Below are 16845 nucleotides of genomic sequence, written 5' to 3'. Positions count from 1 at the left end.
ATGCCGAATTTCCTTAGTTTCCTGAGTAAGTATAGGCGCTGTTGTGCTTTCTTGGTGATAGCGTCGACGTGAATGGACCAGGACAGATTTTTGGTCATGTGCACCCCTAGGAATTTGAAACTGCTAACCATCGCCACCTCGGCCCCGTTGATGCTGACAGGGGTGTGTACAGTACTTTGCTTCCTGAAGTCGACGACCAGCTCTTTAGTTTTGCTGGCATTGAGGGAGAGATTGTTGTCGTTACACCACTCCACTAGGTTCTCTATCTCCCTCCTGTATTCGGACTCGTCGTTATTCGAGATCCGGCCCACTATGGTCGTATCGTCAGCGAACTTGTAGATGGAGTTGAACCAAGTTTTGCCACGTAGTCGTGTGCGTACAGGGAGTAGAGTAGGGGGCTAAGTACGCAGCCTTGAGGGGCACCGGTATTGAGGACTATTGTGGAGGAGGTGTTGGTGTTCATTCTTACTGATTGTGGTCTGTTGGTCAGAAAGTCAAGGATCCAGTTGCAGAGTGAAGAGCTAAGTCCTAGGTTTTGGAGCTTTGATATGAGCTTGGCTGGGATTATGGTGTTAAAGGTGGAGCTGTAGTCAATAAATAGGAGTCTGATGTAGGAGTCCTTGTTTTCGAGATGCTCTAGGGATGAGTGTAGGGCCAGGGAAATGGCGTCTGATTTGGACCGGTTGCGACGGTATGCGAATTGAAGTGGGTCAAGGCGTTCCGGGAGTATGCAGGTGATGCGCTTCATGATCAGCCTCTCGAAGCACTTCATTACAACTGACGTCAGGGCCACCGGGCGGTAGTCATTGAGGCATGTTGCCTGGTTCTTCTTTGGTACCGGTATGATGGTGGTCTTCTTGAAGCAGGTGGGAACCTCGGAGTGGAGTAGGGATAGGTTAAAGATGTCTGTGAATACCTCTGCCAGCTGGTATGCGCAGGCTCTGAGTGCACGACCAGGGATCCCGTCCGGGCCCATCGCCTTCCGTGGGTTCACTTCCAGGAAGGCCGATCTGACTTCGGAAACTGTGATGGTGGGTATGGGTGAATTATGGGCTGCTGGGACACTCGACAGCGGATTGATGGTTACCTGCTCAAACCGAGCATAGAATGCATTAAGTTCATCGGGGAGGGATGCGCTGCTGCCAGAGATACTGCTCGGCTTCGCTTTGTAGCCCGTTATGTTGTTTAGTCCTTGCCACAACCGCTGAGAGTCTGTCTGTGACTCTAGCTTAGTTTGATATTCTCTCTTGGCATCTCGGATGGCTTTGCGGAGGTCGTACCTGGATTTCTTGTATAGGACAGGGTTGTCTGCCTTGAACGCCTCAGATCTGTCCTTCAGTAGGGAGTCAATCTCGCGGTTGAGCCATGGTTTCCGGTTGGGGAGCGTACGTACTGCTTTCTTTGGCACGCAGTCGTCCACACATTTGCTGATGAAGTCTGTGACGGTGGTGGCATACTCATTTAAATTAGTCACTGAGTTCTTAAATATGGACCAGTCCACTGTCTCTAAACAGTCACGCAAGAGCTCTTCTGTCTCCTCGGACCAGCACTGCACAACCTTCTTAGCTGGATTCTCCCGCTTGAGTTTCTGCTTGTAAGCCGGGAGAAGGAGCACAGTCTTATGGTCTGATTTCCCAAAATGCGGTCGGGGGATGGAACGGGAGGCGCCCTTGATTTTTGAGTAGCAGTGGTCAAGAGTGTTGTCGCCCCTGGAGGGGCAGGAGATGTGCTGGTGGAATTTTGGCAGTACACTCTTGAGGTTGGCTTTGTTGAAGTCTCCGGCCACAATGAACAAGGCCTCTGGGTGTTTTGTTTCATAGTTGTTTATGACTGGGTACAGTTCATCCAGCGCCTTCCTCACTTCTACCTGTTAGATCTGCAAAACTTCAGCTGAAGAAAATGAAAAAGTGAAGTGACGCTTACCTTCTATTGAAATATAAATAAACGATAAAGGAAAGTAAAGTGCTAAAAATGTGGAAGACATTGCATCGAGTAATAAAACTACAGGCCTGATTTCAAAACTGGCCATGTTTAAAACTTAAAAAATGAATATCAATGAGTCTGGTGCTCTCTGAACACTCCCAAACACATCAATTATTGGTTACTAATATCAATGGTTCTTATTGTCCTGTTCTACTCTTTTTAAGATTGACTATAGCTCACATCAAAAAAGGTCCAATCTAAAATTCTATGTCCTTTACAACTACCACCAGATCTTTAAACGTGTTGTCATCGTCCAAAATCATTCTTAAACATGTGCAGCGAAAAAGATTGTGAAGGCAAATGTAGGTCCTTAAAATTATGGCGCAGTGGGTTAGCCCTGCTGCCTCACGGCGCCCAGGTCCAAGGTTCGATCCCGGCTCTGGGTCACTGTCCGTGTGCAGTTTGCACATTCTCCCTCTGTTTGCATGGGTTTTGCTGCCATAACCCTAAAATGTGTAGGGTAGGTGGATTGGCCATGCTAAATTGCCCCTTAATTGGAAAAAATGAACTGGGTACTCTAAATTAAAAAAAAAAAATTTGAAACATGGGAATTTATAACAAACTAAAGACTGACCAACTAAATACAACTTTGGTTCCGTCTTCACAAAGGGGGGCGCAAGTAACATCACAGGGTTTAGGGAGAGGGAGGAACGGAAAAAAATCAGTATTAGTAGGAAAATGGTGTCAGGGAAATTGTTGGGATTGAAAGCCTATATATGTCCGGGGCCTGATAATCTACATCCCAGAGTACTTAAGGAAGTGGCCCTAGAAATAGTGGATGCATGCTGGTCATCTTCCACCATCTTCCATAGGCTTTGGAACAGTTTGGACAGATTGGAGAGTAGTTAATGTAACCTCACTATTCAAAAAGGGAGGTAGAGAGAAAATAGGGAATTTATAGACCAGACAGCATGACGTCGGTAGGGAAAATGCTGGAGCCCATTACAAATATTTATTAGCAGAGCATTTGAAAACAGTGGCAGGATTGGACAGTCAGCATAGATTTACAACAGGGAAACCATTCTTGATAAATCTAATGGAATCCATTGAGGATGTAAGTAGTGACGTTGACGAGGGGGAGCCAGCAGATGTGATTTACTTGGATTTTCAGAAGACTTTTGACAAAGTTCCACAAGTAAAATTAAAGTGCATGGGATTGGGGCAGCTATTCACAATATATATTTACAATTTAGATGGGAAAACTAAATGTAATATCTCCAAGTTTGCAAATGACACAAAGCTGGGTGGGAGGGTGAGCTGTGAGAAGGATGCAGAGATGCTTCAGTGTGATTTGAAAAAGTTGAGTGAGTGGGCAAATACATGGCAGATGCAGAACATTGTGAATAAATGCGAGGTTATCCACTTTGGCAGCAAAAACAGGAAGACAGATTATCCGAATGGCCATAGATTTAGAGAGGGGAATGTGCAATGAGAACAGGGTGTCCTTGTAGACCAGTCGTTGAAGTTAAGTTTGCAGGTGCAGCAGGCAGTACAAAAGACAAATGGTACGTTAGCCTTCACAACGAGAGAATTCAAGTACAGAGGCAGTGATGTCTTGCTGCAGTTATACAGGGCCTTTGTGTAACCACACCTGGAATAGTGTGTGCAGTTTTGGGCTCCTTATCTGAGGAAAGGTGTTCTTGCTATAGAGGGAGTGCAGGGAAGGTTTACCAGACTGATTCCTGGGATGACGGGAATGACGCACGAGGGTAAAATGAATCGGTTATGATTTTATTCACTGCCGCTTAGAAGAACAAGGGGGGATCGCGTAGAAACCGATAAAATTCCAACAGGACTAGACAGGGTAGATGCAAGAAGGATGTTCCCGATGGTGAGATAGTCTAGAAGAAGCAGGGGCCACAATCTAAGGATACGGGGTAAACCATTTAGGATTGAGATGAGGAGAAATGTCTTCACCCAGAAGGTGGTGAGCATGTGAAGTTCAGTACCACAGAAAGCAGTTGAAGCCAAAGCAGTTGGAGCCAAAACATTGTATGTTGCCAAGAAGGAGTTAAATATAGCTCTTGGGGCTAAAGGGACCAATAAATATGGGGGGGAAAGAACGGAAACAGGTTGCCGAGTTGGATAATCAGCTATGATCATAATGAGCAGGCGCTAAAGGCCGAACAGTCTACTCCTGCTCCTATTTTCTAAGACGTACCCAAGATTGCAACTTCCAGGCCAGTTTTGCTCTGAGCACAAAGACTATCTTGTCCAAAATCATAAGTCAGGTAGTATGCGACTGAAATCAATATCTATCTGGGCAATAGTCTCCAAGAACCTGGCATTCTTTATACACAATCATAAGCCTACTCGAGTCACAAGAGTCCTCTGTGAAATTGGTTTGCATAATCTTAAAATGGTTCCTACTGATTAGGGGCTCACAGTACGCAAGGACCCAAACTTTTGTCCAAATTATGTTTAGTTAAGTAAACATGAATACTAGTGTGGAAAACAGAAATGTGGCTGGTCAGTGATCAATGCTGTTCCTTTAAGAACTGGATGAAGGGATACTGTTATCACGTATCAAACTTTAAATGGTCATAATGGGCACATTGTGGATTATAATGTACTAATGTACCGTTGTCCAATAGTAATATGCACATCAATGGGTGCAAAATTCATCAAAAGTAAAGAGAATAAATACGTTTTAGATAAGTTTTATTAACTTTTCAGTGCAGAATATAGTTTAACAATTTACAATTGCTACTGTCATATCAAATATCTGTAATTAAGGACAACATCTCCATACATGTTTATCTCAGAAATAAAGTGGCTCTGCATTTCCCAATTACTAATTTTTCCTTCGCTCAAGAAGAAACAAACCAGCATTCAAAGTCTATTCGTGCAGACTTTCCATTTGTGCAGATACAAAATATACAGGATACAGTCAGCACAATGTGCAAAGCTGTACAGTCGCCGAGAACCACCATCATATACAGAAATCCAGCACAAAGTATAACTGATACAGCAGAAACCAAAATGTATGGGGGGGGGGGGGTCTCTAGCTCCAAACTAACTATTTCATAATATGCGTTTTCAAAAAGCAATTTCTGTGGTAGGAGTAATTCAAGCATCCCAAAATATACAAGATTTCTAGCGACAGTTCGCAAACTGTAGTACACTTAGCCTGTCCAGATGGGGCACAGAGAGGAGCTCCACTCTTGCTCTTTCCTGTTTCTCCCCCAATTCTCTCGAACCAATGCAGTTGCAAGAAGCAGCACGAATGCTGAAAAGAACAGGGGTGGGGTGGTGCTGTTTAAGAGCACAGAAGTGGAGGAGAAACAAACAAACAGTCATGAAGAAAAAGGGAGGAGAAAGAGGTGAGGATAAACAGAGTAAGGAACAGAGGGAGAGAGAGAGCAAAGCGGGAATGTAGGAGAAAGGGAATTTAAAACAAATTTAAATCTGTGAATATTAACAACCCACAGCTCGGGGAGTTCAAAAGCCTATTTCTTTTTAAAGTGGAACAAAGCCTAAAAATATGTTTGAGACGGTAAAACAGGCTCAAACAGTTTAGAGAACCAGTGCTTTACAAATTTTTGAAAAATGTTCCATCTGAAACAGATAGGTCGTTAATATTCTTGCACTTAAAAACGTCTGCAGTAGATACACCTTTTATGTAAACATTTATCCATGTAATATAGCATCGAAATTACTGAACATTTTTGAAGTAACCATATATTACTTGTCTTGGTTGCTATTTTATGTTGGTCCAGTAGTGCATAAATCAGAAGCTTTATATTCGTACAACGAGAAACAGCATGTAAAAATCTAAATTTTTCTATTGATACATGTTCCCATTACTTTGAACGCACATATTTGGTATTCAAACACACTAAGGTGGATAGGTATCTGTGCCAATTTCAGCATCATGATCAGAAAGCCATTATAAATTTCAGACCAGCAATGTTCCGGGATTATCCAGTCTACATAAGCAAATACATAAAAGGCCCCAAATAACCTACAAGGGAAAGGTCATTGCAAAATCTAAAGAGACGAAGTAATTTATGTGCAACTCTACAAATGGTGAGTGACAGCCCTTCAAGGCATTTAGCCCTTTCACAATCAAGTTTCCTTTTAAGGCATATTATTCTGTTGTACTTAACAAAATGCAGGCATGAAAGAAATGGCAAAAACTTAGTGACAGCCTCAGGCACAAGGTGATGCCAGCATTTGTCCAGCTGCAGTACTAATGACAGCGTTCAAACATCTTCAGGGGCACTGTACAATAAGCCATTTTATGATAATGCCACAGGAAAAGTGAATGGAATTAGTTCCAAGACCAAGTTGCCATTTTGAAACACAACATGTAAGATTAGGAAATAAAGAATCAAATACCCGGATAACGGAGCTGTTCTGCAATCACCCTCAGGTTGCGCAGAAATCCAGGCATCGAATTGCTAGATTATGTTGACCGAGTGTCTGGCATGCATTTGCTACTACTGTTAATGGAACATTTTAACAAAGCGGCCTAAATGAGAACTTGGGTCCCATTAGTCAGTGACTTAGAATATATTAATATACAACATCTATTGTAACAGCTACACTATATGCAAAGTTTGGCTTCAAAATAAATTGCAAATTGGGGAAAAACTAAAAGTTTGAATTAAAATATACTTACCAGTTAGCTGTTCCTCTTCCATTATTATGGATGCTTTAGATCACATGATGAAAATGTGCCTTCATGCCATGTTAAAAAGCTTGTTTGCTTTATGAACTGTTCTGTGAATTAGTGGGTCAGCCAGCAACGCCAGTTTTGGCCACAATGAAATGCAAGTGCCAAAAAGAACCAACTTGACCAGAAAAATGAAAATTGGAAAATCTCAAAAGTATTCAGACTATTGTAAAGTATTCAATATGGCAGTGAGAAAATGCTGAGAGAACATTGGTATTGCACACTGGTGCAGGTAGTATCGTGGTTGAGGATCTCACCCAAATATATACAGAATATAAAATAAATTCTAGCATAGTAAGATAATCTACAAGCCGGTTTAGCTCGCTTGGCTAAGCAGCTGGTTCGTGATGCAATGCGAGGCCAGCAGCACAGGTTCAATTCCCGTAGCGGCTGAGGTCATTCGTGAAGGCCCCACATCCTCAACCTTGCTCCTTGCCTGAGGTGTGGTGATCCTCAGGTTAATCACCACCAGTCGGCTCTCCCCCTCAAATGGGCAAGCAGCCTATTGTCATCTGGGACTAGGGTGACTTTACCGTTACCTAATCTACAAGCTATTATACCATTACTGTTATACTTATGTACAAACCATACTAGAGATGATAAAATTCAGATTTCAGCACTAACCTATGACAATTATTAACAACTGCAGATTGTAACAGATCAACCAACTCATGGTCAAACTGATTTTCAGATTTGGCACTAGAACACCATCAGTATAACTCAACCAGGAGAAACTCATCGGGTTAATCTTTAATTCTAAAATCAAAAAAGCGCACACATGCTTTCCCAGCTGCTTTCAAGCTGATGTTCAAACATGTTAACTTTCCAATAATCTCTCTTGTGGCACTAAATACGTCAATTTTCCAATTGGCAGACCTTTGCTTTTGAAGTAGGAACCATTAGCAACTACAGGATAACTGCAGCATCAGCATGTACCTACATCTGATATGGCATGTATCAGTATTTAAATTAACCAGCAATGATATAGTAAATTAAGCATGCTAACAGAGCTTTTTAGAAAATGGCTGAATTAAGTGCTCCAAAGCAATATTAGATACAAAAGGATGATCAAATGCACAACCCTCAAATACAATTTTGATTGCAAAATTGATCAAGGTTAGAACAGTGAGTGAACAAACTATCCGAATAACGTTAGCGTCACAGGGCTCATTTCATTTTTTGCATCACCAAACCTCAGTCACCTAACTGTTGTATTATTTTGAGTCCTTTGTTTATCAAAATTTATGAAATTTATGAATTAAAAATGCACAGTAGCAATGTATGGCTGCTATTCCTTTGCTGAACCAACATAACTGCAAAAAGTGAATTATTATTGTAGTAATAAGTTACTTTACAACATTGATGATGGTTTATGAACAGCTCCTGTTGCCTGCTCTTACATCATTGAAAAAACTATTGTCCAATAAAAATTATAAGATGCTATTTTGCCAACAATGAAGTTTGATTGCATTGTTGATACTGTTAGCTGTTGTCACACAATTTCAAGTGGAACAGGTATCATCTTGCTACAGGTTCTGGGGCGATAACAAAAAAATCAACATGAAGAGAAAAGCAAGTACAAAGGTAATGTTTGCAGCATTTTCAACTCTCAAGATTTTACTTTTGGCATACTTAGGCTTTCCTGCGATCAAATTAGTATTGTCTCAAGGGATTTTTGAAAAGAGTAAAATGCATTTAAAGTCCAAAAATGTGCAGGTTAGGCGGATTGACCATGCTAGTGTCCATAAAGGTTAGGTAGGGTTACGGGGATAGGGTGGGGGCATGGACTAGGTAGGGTATTCTTTCAGAGGGTCAGTGCAGACTCGATGGGTTTAATGGCCTCCTTCTGCACTGTAGTGATTCTATAATTCAAACTATTTTGTTGCCTAGTTATCACTGAAAAGAACCACAGGTTATCCTTCTACATAATAAATACTTACAGGTCACATTTTAAAGATTTATATTACACATGCTCAGAGATTGAAATATACTTTGTGGCGAAGAGTAGCAAAGTCCTCATAGTATTTGACCCCAGCTTTTTAATTGTCTTCCCAATATTCATTTTTGTAAAAGTCACTAGAGCTTGGAATGAAATAAAACAGTCACCACTTCCTATCCAGCTCAACATTAGATCAAAATGCAATTAGTTTTCTTGTGCTGCAGGGAAATGCTTCTATGCCGACATTTACACAATACTTTTTTTCTAAATTTGAGAATATTTGAAAATCACGACCCATTAATGTAATTTCAGGACATATACAAAATAGTGTATTTATTTTACAAAACGGAGTATCCAAACAAGCCAAAATATTCAGCATACGCTCGATTATTGCAATTGGGTTGGGACAAGAATAGACTGTGTGGCTAGTTCTATTTCTCAATGTATCCCAAGTCCTGCAGGTCAAAATGGAATTCAACATTAATATTTGCCACTATATTACACACAACCATAGAAAATACTCGGAAATGAATAATATAGCATATAAATTATCTTGTGTAAAACTTAATTTTCTGGTATAGGAACAGAATATTTCAAGATTTCAATTGAGATTATTAATCCATGTGTATATTGTACTTCACAAATCAATGATCAAAATATACCAAAACAACCCAAATCACTTATTTTCCAAACTCAGCCGCTAGCACAAAACAAACCAAATTGCTCAAACTGCTTTCAGCTACCATTTTGCTCCATGCAGCTTAATATATTACTTCTAACAAACACACAAAATTCTGGTGGGGGGGGTGCGCAGAAGTGGTACTCAAAGTTGATCCGTATAAATTGGTCATTTAATGTTAGAAGCATCTACAAAAATGCTTCAGCTGTCCAGGCTGTCCTTTTTCGTTAGGGCACGGAATAAAGTTCTGTCAGTTCCAGAGTTGAAAATTTCACCTTGACGTTGAAAACTGGGAATTGTAGCTTCTGTTAAAGTGTCTGTATGGATATGGGCGTGATCATGTGTGTGAGAGATAGCATGCGAGAAAGAGAGAGAGAGAAGAGAGTATTTTATTGGAATATCAGAGGTACTAACGAGAGGATTTAAATATACTCCTTGGACAGTTGTTCCAATTCTTAATGACGAAACTGGTCAAAGATTTTCATTTTATAAAAGTTAGTCTCTATAAAATTTACCTGATAGTCATCCAGTAATTTCCATGGAAAGTCAGCGTTGATGCTGAATTTTGTGAACATTTCTGAAACATTTTTAAAGTTCTGTTGATCAGGAAGTTATTACAAAATGTTACACAGGAGTCCCTGATGGCACAGAAAATAAGGTGGTACTGTGCTAAATAAAAAGGTGGCAAACATTAAAAATGCTTGTACCAATTAAGGAAATTCTATCCAGATCAGAATTCTGCCACTGGGTATCCCCGGCAAAGTATAATTTTATGCAGTAGCTTGAGGGTTTGATGGATCAGAAAAACAATATTTAAGTTAACCAGCTGTGCAAAATTAGATAGAAAACTCCATTTTTGGTACAAAATAAAATAAATCTACTTCAATAAGAATGGCAACAAAGGTGGCAATTACTACAGAAATCTATTTCTATTGCAATAAAAGGAAAATTGTTTTTGTTTGGTGCAGGAGGTGGTCATTCGGCCCATCGTGTCCGCACTGGCCCTTGGAAACAGCACCCTACCTAAACCCACATCTCCACCCTATCCCCAAACCTTCACCGTATCCCTGTAACCCCAACTAACCTTTATTTTTTGGACATTAAGGGCAATTTAGCATAGCCAATCCACCTAACCCGCACATCTTTGGACTGTGGGAGGAAACTGGAGCACCCGGAGGAAATCCAAGCACACACGGGGAGAACGTGCAGACTCCGCACAGACAGTGACCCAAGCCGGGAGTCAATCCTGGGACCTGGAGCTGTGAAGCAACTGTGCTAACCACTGTGCTAACATGCTACCAAGATGCAATTTCCATCTCATAAGGCATGTTCCTTGCTTTCACTCAAATTCTGATTTACAACATTAAAAGAAGCAATTCATGCAAATGTTAAACATTTCAAAAGCCAAACATTTTTAAGATGAGGTTTGTGATTTATTCCTTTTTACTCCCAATACTGGAACCATAACATTAAAAAGAAAGACTTGAAAAATAACTTCGCCTCTGCCCCCATGGATCGAAGAACAGTGAGGCGTGAATATGTTTTCAAAAGCTTTAAACATTTTGGACAGAAAATTGTGAAAGGCTGTTTTCTACTAGCTGGAGAATCAGTAAGGAGGCTTTGACTCAGGATTATTACTGGAAGAATGAAGGGAAAGGTTTTAAAATAAATCTTTTAGAACACAATACTATAAAATATGTGGCTGAGGCAGATTAGAATATCATTTACAGGAGGAATATTAAAACGTACAGGAGAAAAGGGTAGGATAACATTAGAACAGACAGTGAAAACAGAAAATGCTGGCAACATTCAGCAGGTCTGGCAGCATCTGTGGATTTGTGGATAACTTTTTGATCCAAATGACTCTGAAGAAGTCACAAGGACCGGAGACATTAACTCTGTTTCTCTCTTCAGGATGCTGCCAGATCTGCTGCGTCTTTCCAACATTTTGTGTTTTTATTTCCCATTTCCAGCATCCACAGCATTTTGCTTCTATATTAGAACAGGCAAGTCCATTTGAAGAGTCAGCACCGGTACTGGTGGTGTGGGCTGAATGGTTTCCGGTGTTCCAAGTTCTACGTTGATTAGTCTCTCTAGCTGCTCTCTGTTTGCAGATCATCAGCTGAGAGAATGGGTCTGGGTTGACTGGCAAGCGCAACAGGCATCCAGGAAGCTTACTATCAACAAATGAAAACACCCAAGTTTAAAAAGTAACGTCAATTGTGAATTTAATTGCATGAATAATTTATTTACTCTCTGTGCAGGGAGTCGGTTGGCTCAATGGTTAGAATGAGGCAGAAGAACGGCAACAGCACAGGTTCAATCTCTGTACCAGCTGTGGTAATCATAGAAGCCTGCCCCACGCTTGCAGAGAGATACTCCTCAAATTGTACATAACCAATTGTCTCTAATGGAGAGGGGTGTCCATGGTCCTTTGTGGACTTTGCCTAATTATTTACAATGTTGGCAGCTCAGATCCTCAGGTTAATATCTCCTCATTCACTTACCTTGGCTCTGACTAAGAGTTGGATTTTAAGTATCCTACCTTCCTTCAGCTCGCTCGCAAATTATTTACAATGTTGGCAGCTCAGATCCTCAGGTTAATATCTCCTCATTCACTTACCTTGGCTCTGACTGAGAGTTGGATTTTAAGTATCCTACTTTCCTTCAGCTCGTTCGCATCTCCATACTCCTACGCATGGTCTTCTCACTTTCCCTATCATTTCAGTTTAGCAGGAACAGATAAAATGACAAGTCTCTACCTATTATCCCAGCTCCCATTCAAAATAGTCTCACTTTTTAAGATGAGCGTTTTTATGATAAAAGGTTGTGTTTTAAAATCCCAGTAGCTACCCACGTTTAAATGCAGTTTCGTGTTAGATTCACCCTATTCAATAAACTTATAACAACACATTAATACCTGAGCTGTTCTCTCTCCCTCTTCCTCACACATCACTGCATCCATATAGATTCGGTTTGGGAACCATAATGCATTTTTCCTAACATGGAATAGATGCATCGCAGGAAGAGGCCATTCAGCCTTTTTTTGCAGCGTTCTGCAAAAGCAACTCAGCTTCTCGCACACATGTAGCCTGACAATTTATTTTCTCTTCAGATAATTATCCAATTCCCTTTTGAAAGCCTCAGTTAAATCTGCCATGATTACACTCCCAGGAAGTGCTTTCCAGGTTCTAACCAAACCCTCACGATAATGTTTCCTTGTGTCGCTACTGATTATATTTTGCCTTTCACCATAAATCCGTGTCCTCAGGTTTGTGACCCTTCTGCCAGCTTCTCCATGTCTATCTATCAAGGCCACTCATGATTTTGAACATATACGGCTAACTATTTCACCTGTCTGTACTAAATAGGTAGGGATATATGGACCAGTCAAATAAAACCACTCATCGCAAATGTCAGGAGAGAGTAATATTGCTAATATCACAGTCCAAGATGAGAAAGCATCCAAGGCAACTTGAAATAACTTCTCAATGATGCATAGCAAGTAAATAGTCAAGATAAAGTTTGGGGAAATTTCATAGCCCTTGTATCTATATTTTTTTAAATAATAACTTTATAATATATTCTACTTCAAAACAAACAATAAAACACTAGGAGGCAACAATGCAGGGGTCTGACTTTATTACATATCCATGCTCTGAAAGCATCAATTTTTATATTGGTCCAGTTTAAATTTTCTTTACTGCGTACTGGGTTGATAATTAGATAGGTCCATCTAGCACAGTAATGTCAATAAACAATTAGTACAAACTAGAGTAGCAGGCTGATTGTCAGAAAAACGAAATTTTACTTACAATTCTGATATGAACAGACTGAAAATACAGCCATTTTGAAGGAGACATGGCCACCATTTCGCAAAGCTCAGTGGTGCAGGCAAGGCTGATGGAAATTTTCAAAGTAGCAGCAGCAGCTATTTCATTGTGGCAATTGTTACTTTAGTATAAGCTACAATAGGGCATGGCATCTCAGCAGTTCAAATTGTTTTGTCAAACACTGAGACTAGGTGAATTCTCTATGTACTTAAATCATTTTTGTGGGATATGCATATGAATATAAAAATGCTTTTGTTATACAGCACACAAGAGTTGTCTACAAATATGGCTGGAACGTTTTTTATAATCAATTTACTCTTTTTTTTGTGTCCGTCTAAAGCGTCACCAATGAATCAGTTACAGCGGCATTATACAAACTTAAATCTTTAATTGCATCATTATTTTCAACAGGATTAATCCATTATTTATGCCAAGAAATATTTATATTAAAAATACATTAAATTTTACTTTTCCCTTTCAAATATTTAGGGAGAATGATTCTACTACATATACTTTTACATTGATTCCCTGGGGTAGGCAGTGTGTGGCCCTCTACCTGCATGGTCAGTGCAGCACTCATCGTTGATATAACTGGAGAATGTCATGTGGGGTGTGCAGGTACTAGCCCTCCAAGCTGCCTATCCCTGGAGGGGGAAAATCGATGCAGGTCTCTTAGCAATGCCATGCAAATCAATTTATTCCCCATAGTTTTCTACCTTTTAAGTCTAAACTAGTGTTTCCATTTTTCTCAAAATCTCTGGAAAAACAAAGTCCTCGGAACTTTTTCTTTCATTAACATCAAAGTAAAAGTTTCCCATAACAATTGAAAAACAATTGGCTATAGCCTCAAGTCATTTCTCTCAAAAGTTCATGACTTGGAAAACCTAATCCTTCGCTATACACATTTCATCTAACATAAACACAGGGGTCAAACTCTTTAAATAAATAGCTTAGGCTTTGACCCACTTAAGACATGCAGTAATTAATTAATGGAATTATCAAATAGGAAACTGAAAAGCTATGGCTCACCATACATTTTAGTTCCTTGGTACTTTAGCATAGTGTTATTTAACGATGTTTTTGTGCTACCCATGTTCAATACAGCTCTTCTTGTATGCACGTTCGGAGCCTGCATTAGTAGGGTCTGCCTCTAGGCTTAAGATGTTTATTCATGGTTTTACATGGTTGCTGTATTCGCAGTTGATTACAAATCAGAATGTACAATACTTCTGTTGCCAATGAAACAAGTACCTTTTAAAATTCAGTGAACAGTACAATAAGAAATGAAAACATTTGGCCCATAAATATTTCAATTCTCTGGAAAGAATTGTAAACACAGTTCATAATTATAAACAGTTGAAAAGGGAATTTGTCTAAACGCAGGATAAAAAAATATATATTTTTAAATTAACTGTCTTGTAAAAGACATGCATTCGATTGCAATATTAACTCATATCGCCCTTAAGGTTTACTCAATAGTATATTACTCTTGAACAAAACTTAAGCCCACTTCAATAAATTAAAATCATATTGGGGCTGATGTGATGGAATGAGTAGGCCACAGAATGTCACGTCTTATACTTTTCAAGTATTGCAGCCATTGGAAGATCTTTTACTTCCAGGTATTGAAGGGTTTTTGCTTTCCACATACCAAATACACGAAGCACAGGCAGCACCTGAGAGACGTTTGAGGCCCTTACGAAAGGCGCTGTTGGAGAGGCTGTAAATAACACAGTTACAGAAGCTATTGCTAATGGCAAGCCAGGTGGTCAGAAAGGATATTTCCGGACTATCATAAATGTGAGAGCTTTCAAGAAGGAAATAAATGATGTATGGAAGCCAAAGGATGTAAAATACGCTGGTGATTCGAAACAGAACCATAGCATAACGTTTCTCAGAATTAGGTGGATGTTCTGTTGATGCTTCTTCGGGTGTATTAAACCGAGCACGTCTTTCACTGATTTCCTTAGTGTGGTGTTGGCATATTCTGAATATGTTGAAATAGGTAAAACAGACTACAAAAGCAGCAGGAGCATACAGTAAAACCACAATAAATCCTGCAAAGTAAACGTTTGTTTCCCAGGAATTAGCACACCATTCAAAAATGTCTCCATGATAGCCTGGCTTCCCCCAGCCAAAAAAACAAGGCAGGAATACAATGCAAGAGTACAGCCAGATTATTATAATGCAAACACGCAACCTCCATGGTGTGACCAGCTGACTGTAAGACAGTGGTTTGGTAATTGCAATGTATCGATCGACGCTGATGCAGGCCAGAGAGGTCATCGAGATGCTTTTCAAGACGGACACAATATATCCAAAGAATTTGCACGTTAAAGATTCGTGAGAACCTGTCGGATAGTGCAGAAGGGACAAAGAAGGAACCAAGCAACTGATTCCAACAAAAAGATCAGCGTATGCCATGGTCTGAATGAAATAACTTGTAGTATGATGATTCAAAAGAGGTGCACAATGAAATACCAATATAACAATAAGGTTACCTGAAATTATTAACACAGTGAGAAAAACAATGATGATTACTTCCAGGAGACAAATGTTAACTGTTTCGTAGTAACTGAATCCCAAAAGACAGAATGGTCGGCTAGCATTGTTTCCTTCCCAGGAAGAGTTCATACTTCGGTTTTGCACACTCCAAACAGATGTCATTGTTGGCTTGGTTGCTATCGCAGTGTCTCGGTCTTCTGCCTCACTTATTCTCAGACTCTGCTCAGTATTGTCTGCATTGCAATTTTTCTATAATCCAGCAGTCACCACCCTCAACATACCATAAGAGGACAAAGCTATTCCCAGCAGTTGCCATGCTTTCATCTTAAGAAATAAAGGCGGATGCCGGCATGAATAGGCTGTACCAGAGACCCGAGGACAAAAGAGGGGGACATGACACCTGTCTTTCTTCTGTTGAAAGTAAATATATACATATATTTTCTGCTTCATCAATCTCCAGTGCTTCGCCACATGTGGTTCAGTCAAGACTGTGGCAGAGAAAACAAAAAAAACCTTTTGTGGAAATGAAGCTAATTTTAGCCCTCACAAAATATCAGTACTCTGTATACTGTACAACATTATCTGCTAAAGGCAGATTGATTTAAAAAAACTCTCTCAGCTTCCCTCAGTGATGTTTCAAATCACAGAAGATTCCTGACCGGAGCCTCAGACAGTTACTGCAATATGATGATACTCCAGAATCACAGTCCAATTTGCCGCAGAATTCAAACGGCCCCTCCAGGCATCACTCCTCCCTCCCGCACAATTCTCTGCCAAAGGAAATATGTCTGTAACTACACCAGAAGGCGAATGCAGCAGTACAGAATCTTTGCTCTCACGTTCAAGACTGCAGTCGCCTCACAAGGAGCTCTATCCATCACCTCCCGTATGAGAGAATCTAATACATTAGAACCCTACCAATCTATCATTTGACAGCAGCAGTTGCCAAGTACACTTTGACCCTTTTGGGAGACTGCTCGCTGAGGAGGAGCTACGGAACAGATCACTGAAATTCCAACACATAACCAGACCCAAGTTTTTTTTAAACCTCAGCACACTCGAGTGCCTCCTGTGAATTAACAATGCTCCTAATTCATATTACATGCTTCATATACAATCAGCATCACTGGTCACATACTACTCCTGCTACAACACAGGACTATAATCACAATGAGATAACAAAGCATCAGAATTTAGCATTGGCTTGTGAATTAATGCAAATACAGAA

At 40.1% G+C, this 16845-nt stretch overlaps 2 protein-coding genes across 7 annotated transcripts in view; both read right to left on the bottom strand.

The window, feature by feature from the left end:
- LOC119955671 (rab GTPase-activating protein 1) overlaps positions 1 to 16845 on the bottom strand; it is a 223105-nt gene that overhangs the window by 72666 nt on the left and 133594 nt on the right. The gene's annotated exons all lie outside the window — the stretch shown is intronic.
- Positions 12866 to 16583, bottom strand: LOC119955672 (probable G-protein coupled receptor 21). The gene has a single exon (XM_038782113.1). The coding sequence runs from the start codon at positions 15777 to 15779 to the stop codon at positions 14697 to 14699; it is 1083 nt and encodes a 360-aa protein (XP_038638041.1). The 5' UTR covers positions 15780 to 16583; the 3' UTR covers positions 12866 to 14696.

Source organism: Scyliorhinus canicula, chromosome 21 (assembly GCF_902713615.1).
Source record: "Scyliorhinus canicula chromosome 21, sScyCan1.1, whole genome shotgun sequence".
NCBI lineage: Eukaryota > Metazoa > Chordata > Chondrichthyes > Carcharhiniformes > Scyliorhinidae > Scyliorhinus > Scyliorhinus canicula.
The sequence above is the reverse complement of the archived record's forward strand: the minus strand, read 5'-3'. Positions and strand labels throughout refer to the sequence as shown.

What these genes read in the sequence shown, in the direction of transcription:
- LOC119955672 (XM_038782113.1), bottom strand. Translation starts at nt 15,779, where the DNA reads ATGACATCTGTTTGGAGTGTGCAAAACCGAAGTATGAACTCTTCCTGG.